Genomic DNA, 19,258 nt, shown 5'->3' on the forward strand with positions numbered 1-19,258 from the left:
ATCTCTAGATGATTTTCTTTAATGCACAATACAGGGTTATGAGATTAATTAAAAATCTAAAAAAAGTAAGTACACCAATTCAGTGTTGTCACAGCACCATTCAAAGAGTGAAGCCAAGGGTTACATTAATGCAAATACAATACATAAGTATAAGTGTCCTACATGAACTACATTTTCAACAAACAAACGACTCCGACAAATCTTCACATCTCGACTTCAGCAGCAACTGTTCATTTTCTCTGTAAGATCAAAGACAAAACCTCAGATTGTCAGGAGGGTTGATTCATGGTTGAACTTCATGTGCAAACGGAATAGATGAATAAAAGGGAATGACAGTAACCTTATCTGTCCTTGCTGGTTCTCAAGTCTGTGGTAATTGGGTCGTGTTGAATTGTCTGGTGCAGCATGAGGGCCATGAGACCTGCACGATTCGTCATGGCCGTTCTTACATTGCGCTCCTGCTCAAACAATTCATCCAATTTGTACCACTGGGGGAATAGAGGAGATAATGAGAACGAGTAAATGAATGGAAGATTAAATGTAAGATTGATGAACGATAATGCAGCCTGGTGTGAAAACAGCTATTTAGAAAACATCTTAATCTGTTTGAGTAAATACATTTCTTTGCTTCAAATAAAGGATTATTTTTCAGGTTGAGGTAATGCGCTGACCACTCTGACTCGTTCCAGGTCCACTTCAGCCCTGCGGAGTTTCTCCCAGCAGTAGTGTTTGTTACACTTGCGTTTGGACACCCTGCAATATTCTCCGGTGGGTTCAAATACATCGCGAACCAATGGACACCCACAGACCTCGTCCGCAGGGACCTGCATACATAACATTCACATTTATGAACACTGTTCTTATTTATCTATGCAAATTGATGTATCATTTATGTATCAAATGCATATGTTAAAGTAACCTTGGGGTCTCTGGAGTGCTCTGGACAGAGAACCTGCAGTCTCTTACAGTAGGTTTTGCTCTGTGGATTGTAAACATCACAGAAGAGCCGTGTAGCACTAGATATAAGGAGAAAAAGAGCAGAAATAAAATTAGACTGATTTTGTTGACATATTTTATCTATGTTTAACAGGCATTAAAAGTGCCCTTAGTAGTTTTTTAGTTCATTTTACAGATAAATAGAAGAAATGCAGACATCCCACCTGACAAAAACTATTGCATTGCAATATAATTTTTAATATTATATTATATATTACATTAATTTCCACAAGCATCACAACACGAGTATGTTCATTTAATAGTATTTGTGCGATGAAAGCGAAAGTGATGTAGAATGTGACGAAATAATAGGAAATCCGAATGCAAGTCTTCACATGAGACACATTTTATTTATTTATTTTACCAGGAAGTCCAACTGAGATCAAATGATCTCTTTTACAAGAGAGATCTGGCCAAGGTAACAGCCATGAAAACTCACAATTAAAATACAACATGTATTTAAACACAGAAGCATTTTACTTTAAACAATCATGCATCTCCTTTACCACATTCTAATCAGCAAAATCTTTTTGCTAATTATTCCCTCTCCAAGGTGCAAAATAGGAAAAGGCTGTTTTCCCCAGATCTATTAAAACCCGGGGTTCATTAAAAAGCAAACACTTGGAGAAGCGCAACTGGCAACTACCATAGAGGTTAAAGAAGTAGGGTGGAAGTTTACCATCTGTAACTTCATAGATAAAAATTGTTTTCTAAGTGTAGTCAAGTGTTTATGTATCATAAAAACATAAGTGCTTATTTGAAATTCATGATAACACCAGGTATCAACAATAATATGTCTTATTATTGTAATAATGTCAATAATATTATTATTATTGACTGATCATTTGTCATTGAATTAACATCTTAAAACCAGGTGGTAACAGGGCTTCACTAATGCACGCTCGAGTCCCAGGTATATTGCATTTAATCTATCAATATGCAGGAGATTCAATTGATCAAAAGTGACAGTAGAGACATTTAAAATCTCATAAAAGATCTTTATTATAAATTATAAATTTAAGTGTGGCGAGCAAGAGACGTGGGAGAGAGGACTCGCTCATTCTCAATCACGCACCAGTCTCGCTCGCTTCTCTCACGTCTCCCGCTTGTCAACCTAGCCACAGTGAGAAAAAAATAAATGTTTCTTGAGTAGCAAATCAACACATTAAGAATGATTCTGACGGATCATGTGACACTGAAGACTGGCGCAATGATTCTGAAAATTCAGTGTCATCACAGTACTAATTTACATTTAAAATATAATAAAATAGCAAATAAGTTAATTTAAAGTTTAATAATATTTCATAATATTACTGTTTTTACTGTAATTTTAATCGAATAAATGCAGCATTGGTGAGCGTAAGTGACTTCTTTCACAAACCTTCCTATCTCCAAATTTTCATGGTAGTGTATATCACAGTGGAACCATCTAAATCTAAAAAAAAAATCTAGTGTTAATATTTAAAAAATATTTTTACTCACCCCTCTATGCGTGTTGGGTACATGGAGCCAAATGATGTCTGACTCTCATACTGGATAGAAAGAAAAGATGATGTTATTAAAAGACACGATCACATCATTTTAAAAACACAACACGAAAACGTGAGCACAGTTTAAAGGTCTGTGCATCATGATAAGTAAAAACAGACACCTTAAAAACAACACACCTTGGCATAGCACCTTTCCATGTGCCGCAGCGCCACCTTGGGGTTAACTGGGTGACTGCAGGACACGCAGAAGATTTGCAAATCTGTGTCGTCATCGCCCTCGTTGACCTTCAGGGAAAAGAAAAGCAATGTTCAGGACAGTGAAATGTACATCAGTGAAAATGTCATGCTGACACTGTGGTCATGATGATCTCTCACCTCTTCATCGTGCTGTACGACCTGCTGTTTGGCCTTAGCGATGATGCCCTCCAGCTCGTGGAACCGTTTTTCCATTTCAGTGAGTCTCATGCGAGCTGACTGTTGCTCACGGCGGATTCGCTCCAGAAGTTTCTTGCCCTGTTCTTCTGCAATGCACGGGCTCTGCTGCCACTGCTGGATACGCTGGGGCAGGATCTCATAGATTCGACTGGCAAGACAAAAAGGCACAAATATTCCGAGTCTGTCTAACCTCCCACATACTACTCTCAACGACTGTAAAGTATTTCCAGGTTTACTTGGCAGCGAGCTTCATGCCGCAGTCATCAGAGCAATATTTGGAGTTGGCGCGTGCAGCTTCCACACATCCAGGTCCGAGGCACTGTCTTGCTCCTCCACTTTCTCGAACCTCTGGCCGCTCACTGTGTCTCACCCGGTCACGGTGCTTCTGTTTGGGTTTGTGCTTACGAGGCTTATTCTCCTCTTTCTTATGAATGAAAACGAAGTCCAAACTTAGGTTAAGCACAATGATTTAATTCAATGCAAAAATGACTATGAAAAGTTTAACCCTATAAAGCCTACTGTATCATATTTGATACACATTGCAAAGGACTCCAAATTGTCAACATGGTCAAAACTTGATCAAATCTTATTGTACACAATCTACTACATGCTTCCTGTAGTCTAATTTATAGTTTGTAATTTACAGTAAACAGAAATTATTTTTATATTGTTAGTAATATATATATATATATATATATATATATATATATATATATATATATAGATATATATAGATATATATTGTTAGTAATATAAAGTAAGATAAACTTACTAGGCTGTAGCATCTTCTGTTTACTTGATTATCCATATGCATTTTTCAGAAAAATCATGCGTGGAAATGTGAGTATCAAATATGATCCAACAGGTTGTTGAGGAAGGTTTATTTGTTCATCTCTCAAATGCTCTCCTGCTTTTTAAGTCAGGTTTTACAGGGTTAAACAAGCGGTCAATACACACATTCTTTACCTTTTTTTCAGATCGCTTTTCTCTTCTTTTCACGTGCTTGACCTTAACAGCTCTCTTTCTCAGAGCTGAATCAGCATATGAACCATCATCATCATCACTGTTCCAACCCTGAAGAAAAATCACCAAACTCAGACACAGTAATTTCTGCCAAAGATTATTGGAAAAGCATCCAGGGGCGTTACCAATGGCACATTTTCACTGCATAGTATGGCTCACTTTTGGGGGGGTTTCCACTGTGTACAGTACCTAGTACCTGATACTTTTTTTAGTATCACCTTAAGCGAGCCGTACCGATACTAATGTGATGTGAAAACATAAAGGGGTTCGCACACCGGACGCGGAGCTCGGCGGCGCGCCACGTCTTTAAAATTCGAACACATTGTTTTCAATGAGTGTACGCACACCGGTGGCGGCATTCGGCGCCTGTCCGCGGCGACTCAGGAAGTTGTTCTAAATCCTGCCGCGCCACAGAGCGCCATTTCAAGGCTTTATATTAAAAGTATATTATCGTTAAGGTATACTGATTTCAACCTTTGCTACAAAGGTTGTTTTACAAATTTGTTTTACATTCTGAGTTCAACAGCTTGAATAAAGTCTAAACATATTTTGGGGAAATGTATAATAAATGTAGCCTTTTAAAATGTGCGCGTCTGGTGTGTGATACCTGAGACGCTGCGCGGCGCGCCGCCGAGCTCCGCGTCCGGTGTGTGACCCCCTTAACAGATCACGGATTGGTCAGAGAGAATCAAAACTACCAGCGTAAATGCGACAAGAGACTCCAAACCTGCTAGATTTAAATAACGACCTGAAAGAAAAAAATTATAATTCTTCTTCCTCTATTTTTCTCTTTTCCCTTCCTATTCTAGCGTATGCTACTCTTGATTAATATCCAAAACTTTGTATTTAAGCCACTTGTTGCATTTCTTTGTCTCTTTATGACAGACCGCTTCCTGTACTCCTCATTTGTAAGTCACTTTGGATAAAAGCATCTGCTAAATGCATAAATGTAATGTAAATGTAAATAGTCACCAACAGCCACCACAGTATTATCTGTTTGCACAACTTTTTTTAAAGGTCCATTGTGTAATTTTTATGAGGCTCTATTGACAGAAGTCCAATATAATATACATAACTATGTTTTCAGTGGTGTATAAAGACTTTAAATAATGTACCATTATGTTTTTACCTTAGAATGAGCCATTTCTATCGACATACACTGCGGGTCCACTTACAGTGAAGTTGGCATTTTGTGCTGCCCTGTTTCTACAGTAGCCCTAAATAGAAAAACTTCTCTACAGACCACTAGCTACTCTCTGCTGTCTCAGACGACGACATCTTTGTCCTGTGTCGGACACCGTAGCTTCTCTATGTGCTTCAAAAGGAAGGGGTGAGTAGTGGCCAATTCACAACCCCACCGCTAGATGTTGCTAAAATGTACACATTACACCTTTAAATGACTTGCTTTAAATGACCATTGCACGCAACTTTAAAAAATAAATGACTGTATCGTGGTCGGTAGACGAAGTGGCGGTGCAACTATAACGATCAGTCAGTCCCACCCACTTTGAAGTGGTACTAAACTGCCAAAGTAAAGCAAGCCGAGTCGTGCCAAACCTACTCTAATCCACACAGTGGAAAAGCGCCACAAGAGAGCGAAGTGGGCTAACTTCCTTTATATATGATGTGAGAGTAAAGAGAAGCAGGTACCGTGCTGTGTTCTCCATACTGGCCAGCGCAGTACTGCTGATACAGCTCCAGCTCATTCTCACTGTAGTCTTCAGACAGTGGGCCATCTTGATAGTCTCTGCCCTTAGACATGGAGCACTCCTCATCCTTCACTCTCAACATTTTCTGAAAAATAAAATAGAGTGGTTAAAGAAGGGCTGGAAACTGAAAAGGTTGTAGCTTCAAGCTCCACAATGGATGATCCTTAAAGTCACCAATAATTCTAGTTTATTAGCAGTGTTTATTAGAAATGATTTATCTGAGCACATCAACATTATTTTTAAAATTCATGTGCCCTCATAATCTTTGATCAAAATAAGTTCCCCTACCTCTTTCAACGACATCATCTTTTCCTCTGATGATGTTTTTAGTGGCGTGGCAACCTGTCACTCATATGAGATCGACCAATAGCAAATCACAACCATCCAATCAATTCCCGTTGAACAAAACTGAGTCCCAATCTATATTTTGTCATGTTCGAGGAGCCGTTTCACTCGTGTATATACGTAACAAAAGGAAAGAAAAGATTATCGCAAATTCCGTTTCATGCCGATTTTAACCTCAAGTTACTCCAGACGAATTTTCTCTGTAATTAGTGCACTGATAAAAGTGTCAGCTAAATTAAAATTACTATCAATAAATCAATGAAAAAAGCAATTAAACTTACAGAACCATTTGAGAATAAATTGCTGAGTGCATCATATTGTACACAGAAGCAACAAACATGATCAGACCTTGAAATATACCATAAAGGTATATGATAAACAAAGTGACTCTTTTACAAAAGTGAAACTCACCCTAGCTCGCACTTCACACTGCCTCAGTCGGCATTTCTGTCTGATCTTATTCGGGCCACCAAACTTCTTCATGTCTTTACAGAAGTCGCACAGTCCACAGTCCTCTGTGCGCATGCAGGGTTCACATTCTCCACACATGCGAGCGGAGCGCTTAATCTATGGACAAATCCCAAATACTCCCCATTGTCAGTCCAAAGGTTAACAAACAACACACTTTTCAGTCACAGTCTTCACAAAGATCATTTTAGTAAGACAGCAGTTTTTATGAATCAGAATTTCTTACCCGTGACCCTCGCCGTCCATCTGATTTAAAATCCGGTGTGTCGGGCTGGTTATCAGTCCCATCTGTCTCTGCTTCTTTCTCTCTGCTTTTTTTGAGGCGGTATTTGACCTCTAATGAATCATTTTTACCTAGACCAAAGAATACACATACTCAGGGTTGTTTTTGACACTATAATGTCAAATAGTATGAAATTTAACTTAAAATGAATAAAATATATGTTCTAAAATAAAAACAAATCATTAAAAAATACAAATAAAACACAAATCAAACTAAATGTCCTTACCTCGACACTTTTCACAGTACCACACACGAATGGTTTTGGCCGTCTTCTCAGAAATATTAATGCAGTCTCCATGAAACCACTCACTGCAGTTGTCACAACCACTGTGTACATAAAAAAAGAATTGAAAACATGCAATTAAAATGTTTAAAAAGAAAAAGCCTTCTCAAAAAAGGCATTCAAACATTTAAACATCTTACATCATAAAGCAGTTGATGTCTGGTTTGCGACAAACGCAATAAACAGGTGCGTTGCCACGGTTCAGACTCATCCCAGGTCTGGGAGGTTGTTCAAAGTCTGACACTTCACTGTCCTGTAACATAAGAGAAGAAACAGAACTTTCTTCCAGTTTTGCATTTTCTGTATGCTACTCCTACTGTAACCCTGCCTACACACTTTAATGTTTCTTTATACCACATTTTATATACTGCATGCATATACTAGAATCTGATACTCTGTGATGCCAAAGCTTCATTTGAACTATGACACATTTGTCCAAGAGCTATTCTGAGCTGTCATTGCCATTTAATTATATTAAAATTATTATTATTTTTTTAGCTCTATAACAGCTTAATATGGCCTATTCCATACTCTTAAAGGATTAGTTCACCCTAAAATGATGTAATTGTTTACTCTCCGTCAACTTTTTCCAAACCTGTGAATTGTTTTCTTCTGCTGAACACAAAATAAGATATTTTAAAGAAGAACGTCAGTAACCAAACCGTTTCTGGTCCTTTTCCTTTTAGTTTGAACTAACGTTATTCCTTTAACAACAAAAAGTATCATGTTTTGGACATGAATCGAGCATTCTTTCAACCTTAGTACGTTTTATGAATTATTCAATCAGAATCAGTACTATGGTATATAGCAAAGTATCACGATATTACAACCTGTACCATGGTACCGCCCAATTGTTTTTCTATGGGCAAAATAAACAGAATGGCAAAACAAATATTTAACTTACCATGACAGATCTTTACGGTTAAAATCCAAAAGGAATAAATGTCACTACAGTCATTCAGAACATCTGAAGCATAAAAACGAATAAGCTGTCATAACTATCGTGAACTAAACGTAAGTGCAGGGAATTAATATAATTTTACTCTTTTGTTTACACAGCGGAACATTGCACCACAACATTTACTTCCGCTTCCACCGCGACAGTTCTTCTTCTGCGGTTTAGATACCAATCTACTGCCACCTATCGGACGTGTGTGTAAGTGAGACGCACCCACAGACAGGACTGAGATACCGGTAAAACTTAAAACCATTTAAAAAATGTTTTACTTGAAAAGCTGAAATCAAGTAAAAATATGAAAAGTCATTGCAACATTTACCACATTCATTTAGCTTAACTTGATGTACTAAAATAACTGAAAACCTATGTAGACAAATTTCAGACTAGAAACTAAAGAAACAAACTAAAAAAGTAACTAAAAATAAACTGAGCATTAAAAATAGTGAGACTAAAATAACACTGGAGTAAAAAAAAAACAGAGAGAGAGAGAGAGAGAGAGAGAGAGAGAGAGAGAGAGAGAGAGAGAGAGAGAGAGAGAGAGAGAGAGAGAGAGAGAGAGAGAGAGAGAGAGAGAGAGAGAGAGAGAAAGAAATGTTGGTCAACATAATCAGTCATATAAACAAATAATTACTGAATTATTCTCATCATTTAATGCTGGTACCGAGTGGTAGGCATGTGTTTGAAACATTAATTACTTAATGCAGTAATTAAACCCGATTTTCATGAGGTTATTTTTTTATTTTTTTATTTATTTTTTTATTTATTTATTTATTGTACCAGGACCGCAGCTAAACCATATGACAAATCGCCAGAAATACAGTTCCCTGCAGACAGTGCAGGAAGGATGTCGTGCACGCGCACAAGCTCGAGAGATCACAACCATCACAACACGCGCTGCTCAGATCAGATGCCGCTCGCGGTCACAGGCGAACCTCACACACACATTCATTCTGAATTAAAGTGAATTAAAACGTCCTCGGTACAAGACTGGAGTTATTCGAGATAAGGTAAGAAAAACTTAAATTTAACTTTGTCTTTTTCACGCTCTGGTCATTTCTATTAATTCTGGGTCGTCAGAAACTGTCACTTCATCGAAAGTTTACTTCTGTTTAACTTTAACCCCCTTCAAGTGCAAAAGTAGTGCAAAAACTTGAATTATTTAAATAACGCGTGGACAAAAAAATATTTATATTAAAATAATATATTAATTAATATATGTTTTAATTAAAATAATAATTAAATTTGAACTTTAATCACTTTTACATGTCTACAAAACATGATATGGTTCAAGAAAAAATATTTTATTTTGACATTTACGATACCGTTTGTTGTGCTTGGCTGCTAAACATCTAAAATATACATTAATCATGATAAAATAATTAATGAAAAAGAATTATAAAATAGTAGGAAAAATACAACAAAAAATAATCATGTCTATGTTGTGCATTCTATAGTGTTTGTTAATGTCATTATAATTATTATAAAGTTAAAAACCTACCTTGAAAAAGAGCAATTTTCAGGGTTTTAAAAAGTAATCTGCAGGACAGCAGAAATCTCCTTTATGACAAATATGTACATATACAATAGATCTCATCAGCTTCGATTAGCCATAATTTCTTAGATAGGTACTACAAAAAATGACAGAAATACAATAATTAAATAACATAAAAAATGTTACAGTAGATGAGTGATGGTAAAGTGGGAACACAGAAAGACTCAGAATCAGGGTCAGATAGGGATGAACATTGAGAGATTCCCTACAATGAATGCTCTGTAGGTTAAAAAATAGACAGATCTTTAAAACAGCAAACAACCAGCAAGAATGTTTATTATGACTCCTGCACATAATCCCAGGGCTTTGATGAAATTGTCAGTTCTGTCTGACTCAGCAGGATGTTCAGATTAGTCACCTTCCTAAATCACTTCAGGTCAGTTTGGAGCAGACGTTCTTCTTTCAGCCAAACACAAATGGAGTTATATTAAAACATATCCTGGCTCTTCCAAGCTTTCTAATGTTAGTGAATGGTACCTGTGATTTTAAAGCCCAAAACAGTGCATCCATCCATCATAAAAGTAATCCATACGACTCCATGGGGTTAATAAAGGCTTTATGAAGGGAAGCGATGCGTCTTTGTAAGTAAAATATAATTATACCTATATCACTGGCTTCCGGTAATGGCCGAATGTGAGTCAAGTTCTGGTTGGAGAGAGACCTCTGACCTGATTATAGTTTTTGAAATTATAAATATGATTATTTCTCTTACAAAAATGCATCGTTTCGCATCAGAAGGACTTTATTAACCCCCTGGAGCGGTGTGGAGTATGTTTATGATGGATTGATGCACTTTTTTTTGGCTTCAAAATCTAAGGTACCATTCACTTCCATTATAAATCTTGGATTATTTTTTAATATAGTTCTGATTGTGTTTGGCTGAAAGAAGAATGGCATATACACCTAGGATGGCTTGAGGGTGAGTAAATCATGGGGTAATTTTAATTTTTGGGTGAACCATCCCTTTAAGTCAGATTTTAAAGTGTTTCTCAGGCTTTGCGGGATAAAAGTCATCATGTTAGAGGTTTTCATTTTGGCCTCTACTCCACAAACTCCCAGACTGATTACATACAGTCCATCTATGCTAAAGTTCTTCTCTTTTTGGATGTCCTCTCAGAGTTAGAACCAGGCGTCTCAAATGGAGACAGAAGCCATGGATGTCCAACAGCAGGACAAAGGGCAGGGCAGCGTACCGGACAGGGTCGTGACCCTGGAGAATCACGTCCACACAACACAACCACAGGCCACCAGCAAACCTGAAGTCACAGGTGAGAGGGATACGAAGAAAATCTGTTACCGCATGTTTAGCTTTAATGCTTACTTTACATTGGAGAAAGAGTATTTAAAATTGGCATGACATTCTGAAAGCATAATGACATTTGGACAGAATTAAATAATTATTTGTGACTGACAGGTCCTGTCTCAGCTGAGGTTGTTCACAATGGAAGCAACGAGTCCCTGACAGACGGTGTCACAACCAGTGATGATGCTTTACTTCTTCCAGACCATATACCTACAATTTCACGCAAAATAGACAAAGTCAACGGTATTTAGATTTTTATGCATCAGAAAACAGTTCATTATTTGAAAATTATTTACTAGTTCTAACCACTTGTAATTTTTTTCTGTGGAAGGCCAAATGAGACACTAAACTCCATAGGTTTTTGTGTCCGTTATAAAACTTTTTTAGTGTTTTTTAAAGCTTGCATAGACACAATCATTATTGCAATTTTGTTTGATGCCACTAGTTGCACAGAAATTACACACGTCATCTTTAAAAGTGTAGCAAGTCATTTGGAAGAGAAAAAATGTACTTTTTTTTTTTGTGGAAATAATTGTTACTTAAACTACTGTTCAAAAGTTTGGGCGTGGTACGTTTTTTAATTGTGAAATATTGTTATCAATTTATAATAACTGTAATTTCCATGTAACAATGTGATAGAAACCCAAACGGTCACAAGGAGAATCACACCAAGATGTAAAAACGGGGAGATGTTGGCTACAAGCAGATAATTATTAGCCTGACGTGGTCATACTCAATTCTAGTCAGAATATGAGTCTGAAACTGCTCCATTGGGCTGTGATTATGGGGTGTGTTTCAACCGAACCAGGAAAGCCATCAATTGGATAGACCTACAACCAATCAGAGCAACGAAGCGACGCATTGTCAAATGTCAACAGACAGAGCTCAACTACTGTGTTGCCAAGTCCACGTTTTTTCCGTGGTTTTATATGTCGAAGGGTTGAAGCGACTATTATGTGATATATAGACCCATGAGAATTTTAGCAGGCAATCTTGCCAAAATAACACACATTTTACCCCCAAATGCCACCCCCCCGGAGAACCCCCCGAGAAGCTATTGTTTAGGGCTAGTAGTTGGCGGGTTTTGTTGTAAAAACTTGGCAACCCTGTCTGCACACGCGCTGGAATAAACGTTTTTTGCCGGTGTTGAAAAAAAAAAAAAAAATTATTGATACACAGAGTACTTGCCCAACATTATCATCATCTTTGAGAGAAATTATGAAGGTGATGCAGATACAAACAAGCTCTCTGTTTAGGATTCGAGTAAATATAACCCAAGCCCCTTTGATGACGTGCATGATTACGTTACTGTTGATCATCTGTCCGTCATCGTCTAAAGCCTTCCCTGATGATTTCATTGGTCTGAACAGTTTCTGTTCGGGGATAATTACTCCTCTATGGAGCAAGGCCAGACCGAACTGCCCGACCTAAAAATGTTGTGGGCGGGGCTAAGTTCGGCTGGCATCCAGGCTAGATAATTATGGTTAAGAGAAATAAAAACAGGTTATCAATAAAAAAATGGGTTTCAAAGTTTAAGGTTTTGAAAATTATACCTTTACCGTCCTCATGTAAACAACAAAAATGTGAATCTGTAAAAACGGTGACGTCATGCGCATCGGTATTACATGTTCACGTGTACGTATTACATGTTTGTGCGGTGCTTCTTGACAAAGCTATATCTCTAGCTACTGGCCTGGCATGCATAATGCAGTCTTTCTAGTCATTTTCACAGATTTGTGTGAATGTGGATCGTTTTGACAATGTTGTCGTCTGTTTTTAGTGCATGTTGTCTTGTAAACATACACTCAAATACACAGATTTTCCCGCTTGATAATTGGAGCATATCATTTTCCTCACCATATGATTAATAAATAGATACAATAGATAAGAACCAGTCAGTAAATAGGACAGATAAATTCAAAACATACATATGCACAAATATTTCCATAAAGAGCTGTAATAAGCGCTCCCATACAGTTTGTGCTTTCTTTGCATGCCCACTTAGCTAAAACAGGAAATAGAAAACAGCTTCAATGTCTTTCCATCACAAGTATTTTAAAGTGTAATTTATTCCGGTCATGTAAAGCTGAATTCTCAGCATTATTACTCCAGTCTTCAGTCACATGATCCTTCAGAAATCATTCTAATATGATGATTTGATGCTCATGAAACATTTTTTATTATTAGTGTTGAAAACAGTTGTGCTGCTTAATATTTTTGTTGAAACTGTTAATAAAGGATTCTTTTGATATATAAAAAGAACAACATTGTCGGGAACAGCATTAATTTGAAAACTTTTGTAACATTTATAAATGTCTTCACTGTTACTTTTGATTAATTTAATGCATAATTGTTACAGATTAAATAATATGATAGAAATAATTTGGGTCTGAAATGACCCAAGAGTTAGATATTTTTGAGTGAACTATTCCTTAATTGTGACTAAAAAATGCGAATTGGTTGGGCCCTATATGCAATTTCATGTATATATATATATATATATTTTACAAATTGTAATGTATTAAAATGTATTATTGTCTGAATTTTAATATATTTAAATGTGAATTTTAACACATTTCAGCGAGGCCCAGTCTTCCCAATGGCTCCTCTCCTCCAGCTATCAATGGGTCTAAAATCATCTGCACGCCGCCTTCTTCTTCATCAGGACGATCGACACCTCGGGCTGCAGCACAAGAGAAATGCAAGCAACATGCAAAGTGCAATGGACACAAACACCCTCACAGAAAACACACGCCCTCCACTTCCACGAGCCAGCAGAGCTTCAAAGGCGACGCCTCGCAGATACAGAGAGTAGCCGGAGACGGTAAGAAAAGCATTTGCCCTATTTGAACACGTCATAAAAATACCTATTGGTTCAGTCCATGCTCACATTTTAGTGTCAATATTTTTATGTATTTTTAGAGCTTGTTGGGGCATATCTGAAAAGAGGCCTCCGCCCACAGATCTGTTCGTAAATATAGGGCTTGCTCTTATCTTTCGGTGACACTGGGCGACCCGCTAGATTTATCTTCATGTGTTTAATGGTCCCGTTACGTCAGCGTTTGATAATTCTTTCCGTTAGGTCACACATCTCTGTTTGATGACTAACTCACACTAGCTGATGCATAATCTAATCTAGAGAATTTAAATACTGAGGGCTTGATGTTTTGACAGTATCATGAGTTTGTGACATTTTTTAAATGCTGTAAAGGAATTTACAAGATTTAAACAGATAAACGAGTACATTCTGGTGGTATTATTGACTATAAATAATGTGGATAATTTTGTCCTTTTTAATAGTATTTGTATTTCAAGCACACTAAAACTCAGTGAACAGTTTTAGTGTGCTTAAAATACAAATACTATTAAAAAGGACAAAATTATCCACATTATTTATAGTCAATAATTTTTCCTTTAGAAAAAAAGGTAACACTTCATTTTACAGTGTCCTTGTTACATATTTTACATGTTTACATATTTTACATAATTACATGCAACTAACCCTCAACCAAACCCTAATCCTGCTCTACCCTATAGTAAGTACATTTAGTTAATTATCATTAATCAGTACTTAAATTTATAATTACACTGTAACATGAACACCTTAAAATAAAGTGTAACCGTGTCATTTTTACACTTGTTATATGTACTTATTGTAGTCATAACATTACGCATAATTACATGCAAGTAACTGCACCTTATTCCTAATTCTACAGTAAGTACATGTTAATTAATATTATTTAAATATATCATTACACTGTACCGATGACACCTTAAAAGTGTAACCCAAAAAAAGATTGCTATGAGAGGGTATTTCAGAGGGGAAAATAAGTGTAAGGCTATTTGAAAAGCAACAGTTTGAGCAAAGTGGTCAAAAGTTATAATATAACTTTCTATAATGATATCAGCAGGGATGCATTAAATTGATCAAAAGACATTTTGAATGTTACAGATGATTTTTATTAAATAAAATAAAAATGTATCTATTCATCAAAGAATCCAGAAAAATATAAGCATGGTGGTTTCCACGATAATATTAAAGGGTTAGTTCACCCAAAAATGAAATTGATGTCATTAACTCCTCTCCCTAATGTCGTTCCACACCTCCGTTCATCTTCACACACAGTGAAGATATTTTATATTTAGTCCGAGAGCGTATCCAAGTGTACGTACACTATACTGTCCATGTCCAGAAAGGGAATAAAAACATCATCAAAGTAGTCCATATTTTCCCCTCGTTTCAAGAAATATCTGCGTCCACACGAGATTGAGAAAACGGACTAAAAACGATGTAGTTTGCATGCCAGGTCCGTGTGTGGCGCTGTAATTCTACCACAGAAATACACTAAAAACGGAGAAGAAGAGTTGTGGCTAGAAGGGGTATAGCAGTGGTCGGAGGTGAGGCAAAATCTCACAATAAAATAACAATAAATACATCAAAGCAAAGGAATGCAGGAAGTGCTGCACAGGGTGTAAAATCTTGGTGCTCTTTGGTTGTGTAGGATAGTTAAGTCTAAATGCAAAAGTAGTCCAAGGCACTCGATGGGTGTATTGAGAAAGTTAAAAAGCCTTTATTTTTTCATGGCTTAAACATTTAAAAAATTGGTGACCAATTTTTTTAATGTTTAAGCCATGAAAAAATACAGGCTTTTTAACTTTCTCAATACACCCATCGAGTGCCTTGGACTACTTTTGCATTTAACAATAAATACATTTGCTACTTAACAGATGTGTTTTATTAATGCCTACACCTACCCCAACCCAAAACATACCCTTACAATAATGCAGATACGTTAATTAAATCACGCAATATTGATGTGTGCATGCCCAGTGCCCGTCGTTGTATCCCTAAACTCTTTCACCGTGCCGGACGTAGTGTGATGACATCACCGTTTCAGAAAATATACGGATTCGCTGTACACACGAAGACGGAAGATGATCGTTTTCAGATTGACCCACTTTGGGACCCGGTTTCGAAAAATATCGGATTCATGCTTCTAAAACGCCGGATCTGTGTGGACGAAACGCTGATACGGTACAAAAATTTACGTATACAGCTAAACACGTCTCCGTGTGGACGGGGCCTTAGTTAATTAGAATCTCTTGAAGCATCGAAAATACATTTTGGTCCAAAAATAACAAAAACTACGACTTTATTGAGCATTGTCTTCTCTTCCGCGTTTGTTTTCAACCTCAAATAAAGATTCAAACGGTCATGATTCAGCGTACTGATTCATGATTCGGATCGCCAATGTCACGTGATTTCAGCAGTTTGACAAGCGATCCAAATCATGAATCAACTTTTTGAAGCAACGCAATTGTTTCCAATGTTAATAGTAACAAGAAATGTTTCTTGAGCAGTAAATCATCATCTCAGAATGATTTCTGATGGATCATGTGACACTAAGGTCTGGAGTAATGATATTTTGCATCACAGGAATAAATTACATTTTTAGAGTTTGTAAATTGTAATAATATTTCACAATATTACTGTTTTTACAGTAATTTTGATCAAATAAATGCAGCCTTGGTGAGTATGAGAGACTTCCCAAACTTCTGAACAGTAGTGTACAGTAAGTGACAAGTATTTACAAGAAAATTTAGCTTTTCCAAATTATTCCAAAAATCTTTTGCATTAGATAAAGAGATGAAACAATGTATCAAACAACATGGGCATGAATTTCAGTTTTCTTGTGAATGACCCCAATACAGGTCAAATACTTAGCGTATGTTTCTGTCTGTTTTTCAGACTGCTGTGCGCACTGCATACTAGCCTGTCTGTTCTGCGAGGTGCTGTCGTGCTGCTCGGCCGTGGCTCAGTGTTTGGCCTGCGGTCTGGAGTGTGACGCTCTCTGTTGTTGTGGGGAAGCAGCCAGCGGAGGTCTGGCGTGCTGTGCTGAGGACACCTGCTCTGCCCTGCTGGATTGTGGGATACTGGAGGACTGTTGCCAGTCTTCAGACTGTCTGGAGATCTGTTTGGAATGCTGCTCCATCTGTTTTCCTACCTAATGGGATTCTCAACAGAACGATATCAAGTGCTCAAAGGACCGTAAGTGTCGGGTTATATGTGTTAGCATTATCCCGCATTTTGTATTTATATAGTATGAAGAATTAATTTGTTGCATTTATCAAAGTTGGACTGTTCTGTACGAGGCTAATGGACAAGACCGTTGAAGTGTGCAATTTTTTGTATGTTAAAATACACACAAAATCCATGTTTGAATGTGAAACATTGCTTTGTTTATTGGAGCATTACGACACAGCATTGAGTCAAATAAACCAACGGCTTTAGTTTGGGAAACCTATTCAAAAACATTCATTATTGTAATTCCGTTTGGTGACACTAGTGGCACAGAAATGACACACTTTGAGCCACATTCACTAACAGCGGCTGACCTTACTGCATATGCATTTGTAGGAGTTTTCCTTTCAGACACAAAATTTATGGGAGGAGAGCATTTAAATACATCACTCAAGATGATTTACTAAGATTTGCGCTTGTCAGTATACTGGTCTTTGCGCCATTATTTCCTGCCCATGTCTTAAACCAGACGCTTACTGGTAGATTGTGTTGGTTATTATGGAAATAATTCCGGCTGCGTCTGTGTGCATGTCATCAGTAGATCACCCGCAGAACTTTCCACTCTCATCAGCGCTTTTTTGGTATTGTGTTCTCGTGATAATTTGCCTTTATTTTTTAATATAATCGGGCCCATAATCTAACACATGTCACTTAAACTACTTTTAAAATGTTTGGGGTCATTAATCTTTAAAAAGTTTTTTGTTATAAGTCTCTTATGCTCACCAGGGCTACATTTATTTGATCAGTTTAAAAAAGCTGTTTTCTATGTTAATATATTTTACAAAGTAATTTATTACTACATTTTTAGCATCATTACTCGTCTTCAGTAACATGACCCATCAGCAATCATTCTAATATGATGATATGATGCTCAAATTATTATTATCAATGCTGAAAACAGTTATGCTGGTTAATATTTTTGTCGTCGAAACGTGACACATTTTCTTCAGGATTCTTTGATGAATAGAAAGCTCAAAAGATCACCTTTTTTTTTTTTAAATAGAAATCTTTTGTAACATTGTAAATGTCTTTACTGTCACTTTGGTCAATTGAATGAAAGTAATTTCTTTTGGGTGGTAGTGTATGTATTTGTTACCTATACAAACAGGTTATCCAGAGAATAATAGCTGGTATTCAGCTAGTCATGTGATCATGACGTGGCAGCCACAATGAGAGAAAACCACCTTTATGTAGAATAATATATTTTTCACTTTCAAGAGCCTAAGTTTCCTCCAGTAAGCGTAAAGGTGTGAGACTCTTCTACTTAAGTAAGGTTAGAAATGTGCCTGTGATCAAAATACTTTTGCCTCCCTTGCAAGTGTTTTATAGCACATATGCGACGTGCATAGGTGCATGCTTGAAGCAAAAAACACCGTACTGCATTAACATCTTCATCAACTGTGATTTTATACAATACAGAAAAAACATCTTGAGAGTAATATGCTTTGAAACATCTGTTGTAATAATGCTCCTGTAACACTATCTGTTTTGAAGTATAACAGTTTTGCATGACAGCTGAGATTGAGGCGTAAGGATTTTTGTTCTCTGTCCGTTCTCAGCACTCTTATCTAAAGTGTGTGTGGCAGGAAGCCTGGGCGATGCAAAAATAACCAGTCAGGATGACTATAAAGCGTTCGCATAGTCCTCTGGGCATGTTGAATTTCACAGGCTTTCTCCAGATGACTCTGCCCAGTGTTTAGACAGTGGGCACTGCTGGAGAGAGAGCGCTGATGTTGAATCTGGCAGTGAGACAGAGATCTGTGTGTCCAACAAAAGCCACTGAGGCTCTACTGAGATGACCTCCATCCCTCCCAGTGTCCTGCTGTGGGTTAACACATTAAAAACAAGAGTGTAAAACGCCTCCATATCTGACCTAATGCACTGATTTATTGATCATGTAAGTCAGCAAATGACTGTGTGATGTTTGAAAATGTGTTTTAGAACATAAAGATGTTCAACCACAAGATGTTCATCTGTCTGTGTGTATCCATCTGTCTGTCTATATCTGTCTGTCTGTATCTATCTGTCTATCGATCTATCTGTCTGTCTGTCTGTCTATATGTCTGTCTGTCTTTCTGTCTTTCTGTCTGTCTGTCACTGTCTGTCTGTCTGTCTGTCTCTGTCTGTCTGTCTCTGTCTATCTGTCTGTCTGTCTGTCTGTCTATCTGTCTTTCTGTCTGTCTCTGACTGTCTGTCTGTCTGTCTGTCTCTGTCCGTCTGTCTGTCTGTCTGTCTGTCTGTCTGTCTGTCTGTCTGTCTGTCTCTCTGTCTGTCTGTCTATCTGTCTGTCTGTCTCTGTCCATCTATCTGTCTGTCTGTCTATCTGTCTGT

The 19,258-nt window shown here is 37.2% G+C and overlaps 2 protein-coding genes across 3 annotated transcripts; one reads left to right on the forward strand and one right to left on the reverse strand.

Moving 5' to 3' along the window:
- Positions 1-3: 3 nt before the first annotated feature.
- Positions 4-8,154, reverse strand: cxxc1a (CXXC finger protein 1a). Of its 2 annotated transcripts, XM_067414370.1 has the most exons (16): positions 7,937-8,154; positions 7,173-7,285; positions 6,976-7,076; positions 6,693-6,820; positions 6,410-6,565; positions 5,942-5,995; positions 5,595-5,738; positions 3,888-3,995; positions 3,158-3,345; positions 2,862-3,069; positions 2,664-2,771; positions 2,479-2,528; positions 920-1,016; positions 672-824; positions 341-488; positions 4-239 (listed from the first exon to the last, which is right to left on the reverse strand). In XM_067414370.1, exons 1-15 carry the CDS (start codon positions 7,937-7,939, stop codon positions 342-344), a joined length of 1,758 nt encoding a protein of 585 aa, XP_067270471.1. In that variant the 5' UTR covers positions 7,940-8,154; the 3' UTR covers positions 4-239; position 341. The 2 variants fall into 2 exon arrangements, with proteins under 2 accessions (XP_067270471.1, XP_067270472.1); XM_067414371.1 differs by lacking the exon at positions 5,942-5,995 and having other exon boundaries at positions 7,937-8,153.
- A 683-nt stretch (positions 8,155-8,837) lies between these two features.
- zgc:113363 (uncharacterized protein LOC791449 homolog) lies at positions 8,838-18,906 on the forward strand. The gene is made up of 5 exons (XM_067412758.1): positions 8,838-8,997; positions 10,660-10,810; positions 10,957-11,088; positions 13,427-13,669; positions 16,595-18,906. The coding sequence occupies exons 2-5, from the start codon at positions 10,681-10,683 to the stop codon at positions 16,852-16,854; spliced, it is 765 nt and encodes a 254-aa protein (XP_067268859.1). The 5' UTR covers positions 8,838-8,997; positions 10,660-10,680; the 3' UTR covers positions 16,855-18,906.
- The last annotated feature ends 352 nt before the right edge of the window (positions 18,907-19,258 follow it).

This window comes from Pseudorasbora parva, chromosome 13 (genome assembly GCF_024679245.1).
Source record: "Pseudorasbora parva isolate DD20220531a chromosome 13, ASM2467924v1, whole genome shotgun sequence".
NCBI lineage: Eukaryota > Metazoa > Chordata > Actinopteri > Cypriniformes > Gobionidae > Pseudorasbora > Pseudorasbora parva.

Coding starts and splice junctions, on each gene's coding strand:
- cxxc1a (XM_067414370.1), bottom strand. Junction 3,070..3,157: donor GGCATGAAGCTCGCTGCCAA/GTAAACCTGGAA, acceptor TTGTCTTGCCAG/TCGAATCTATGAGATCCTGC. Junction 2,529..2,663: donor TGGAAAGGTGCTATGCCAAG/GTGTGTTGTTTT, acceptor CTTTCTATCCAG/TATGAGAGTCAGACATCATT.
- zgc:113363 (XM_067412758.1), top strand. CDS start 10,681: ATGGAGACAGAAGCCATGGATGTCCAACAGCAGGACAAAGGGCAGGGC. Junction 10,811..10,956: donor CAGCAAACCTGAAGTCACAG/GTGAGAGGGATA, acceptor TGTGACTGACAG/GTCCTGTCTCAGCTGAGGTT. Junction 11,089..13,426: donor CAAAATAGACAAAGTCAACG/GTATTTAGATTT, acceptor AACACATTTCAG/CGAGGCCCAGTCTTCCCAAT.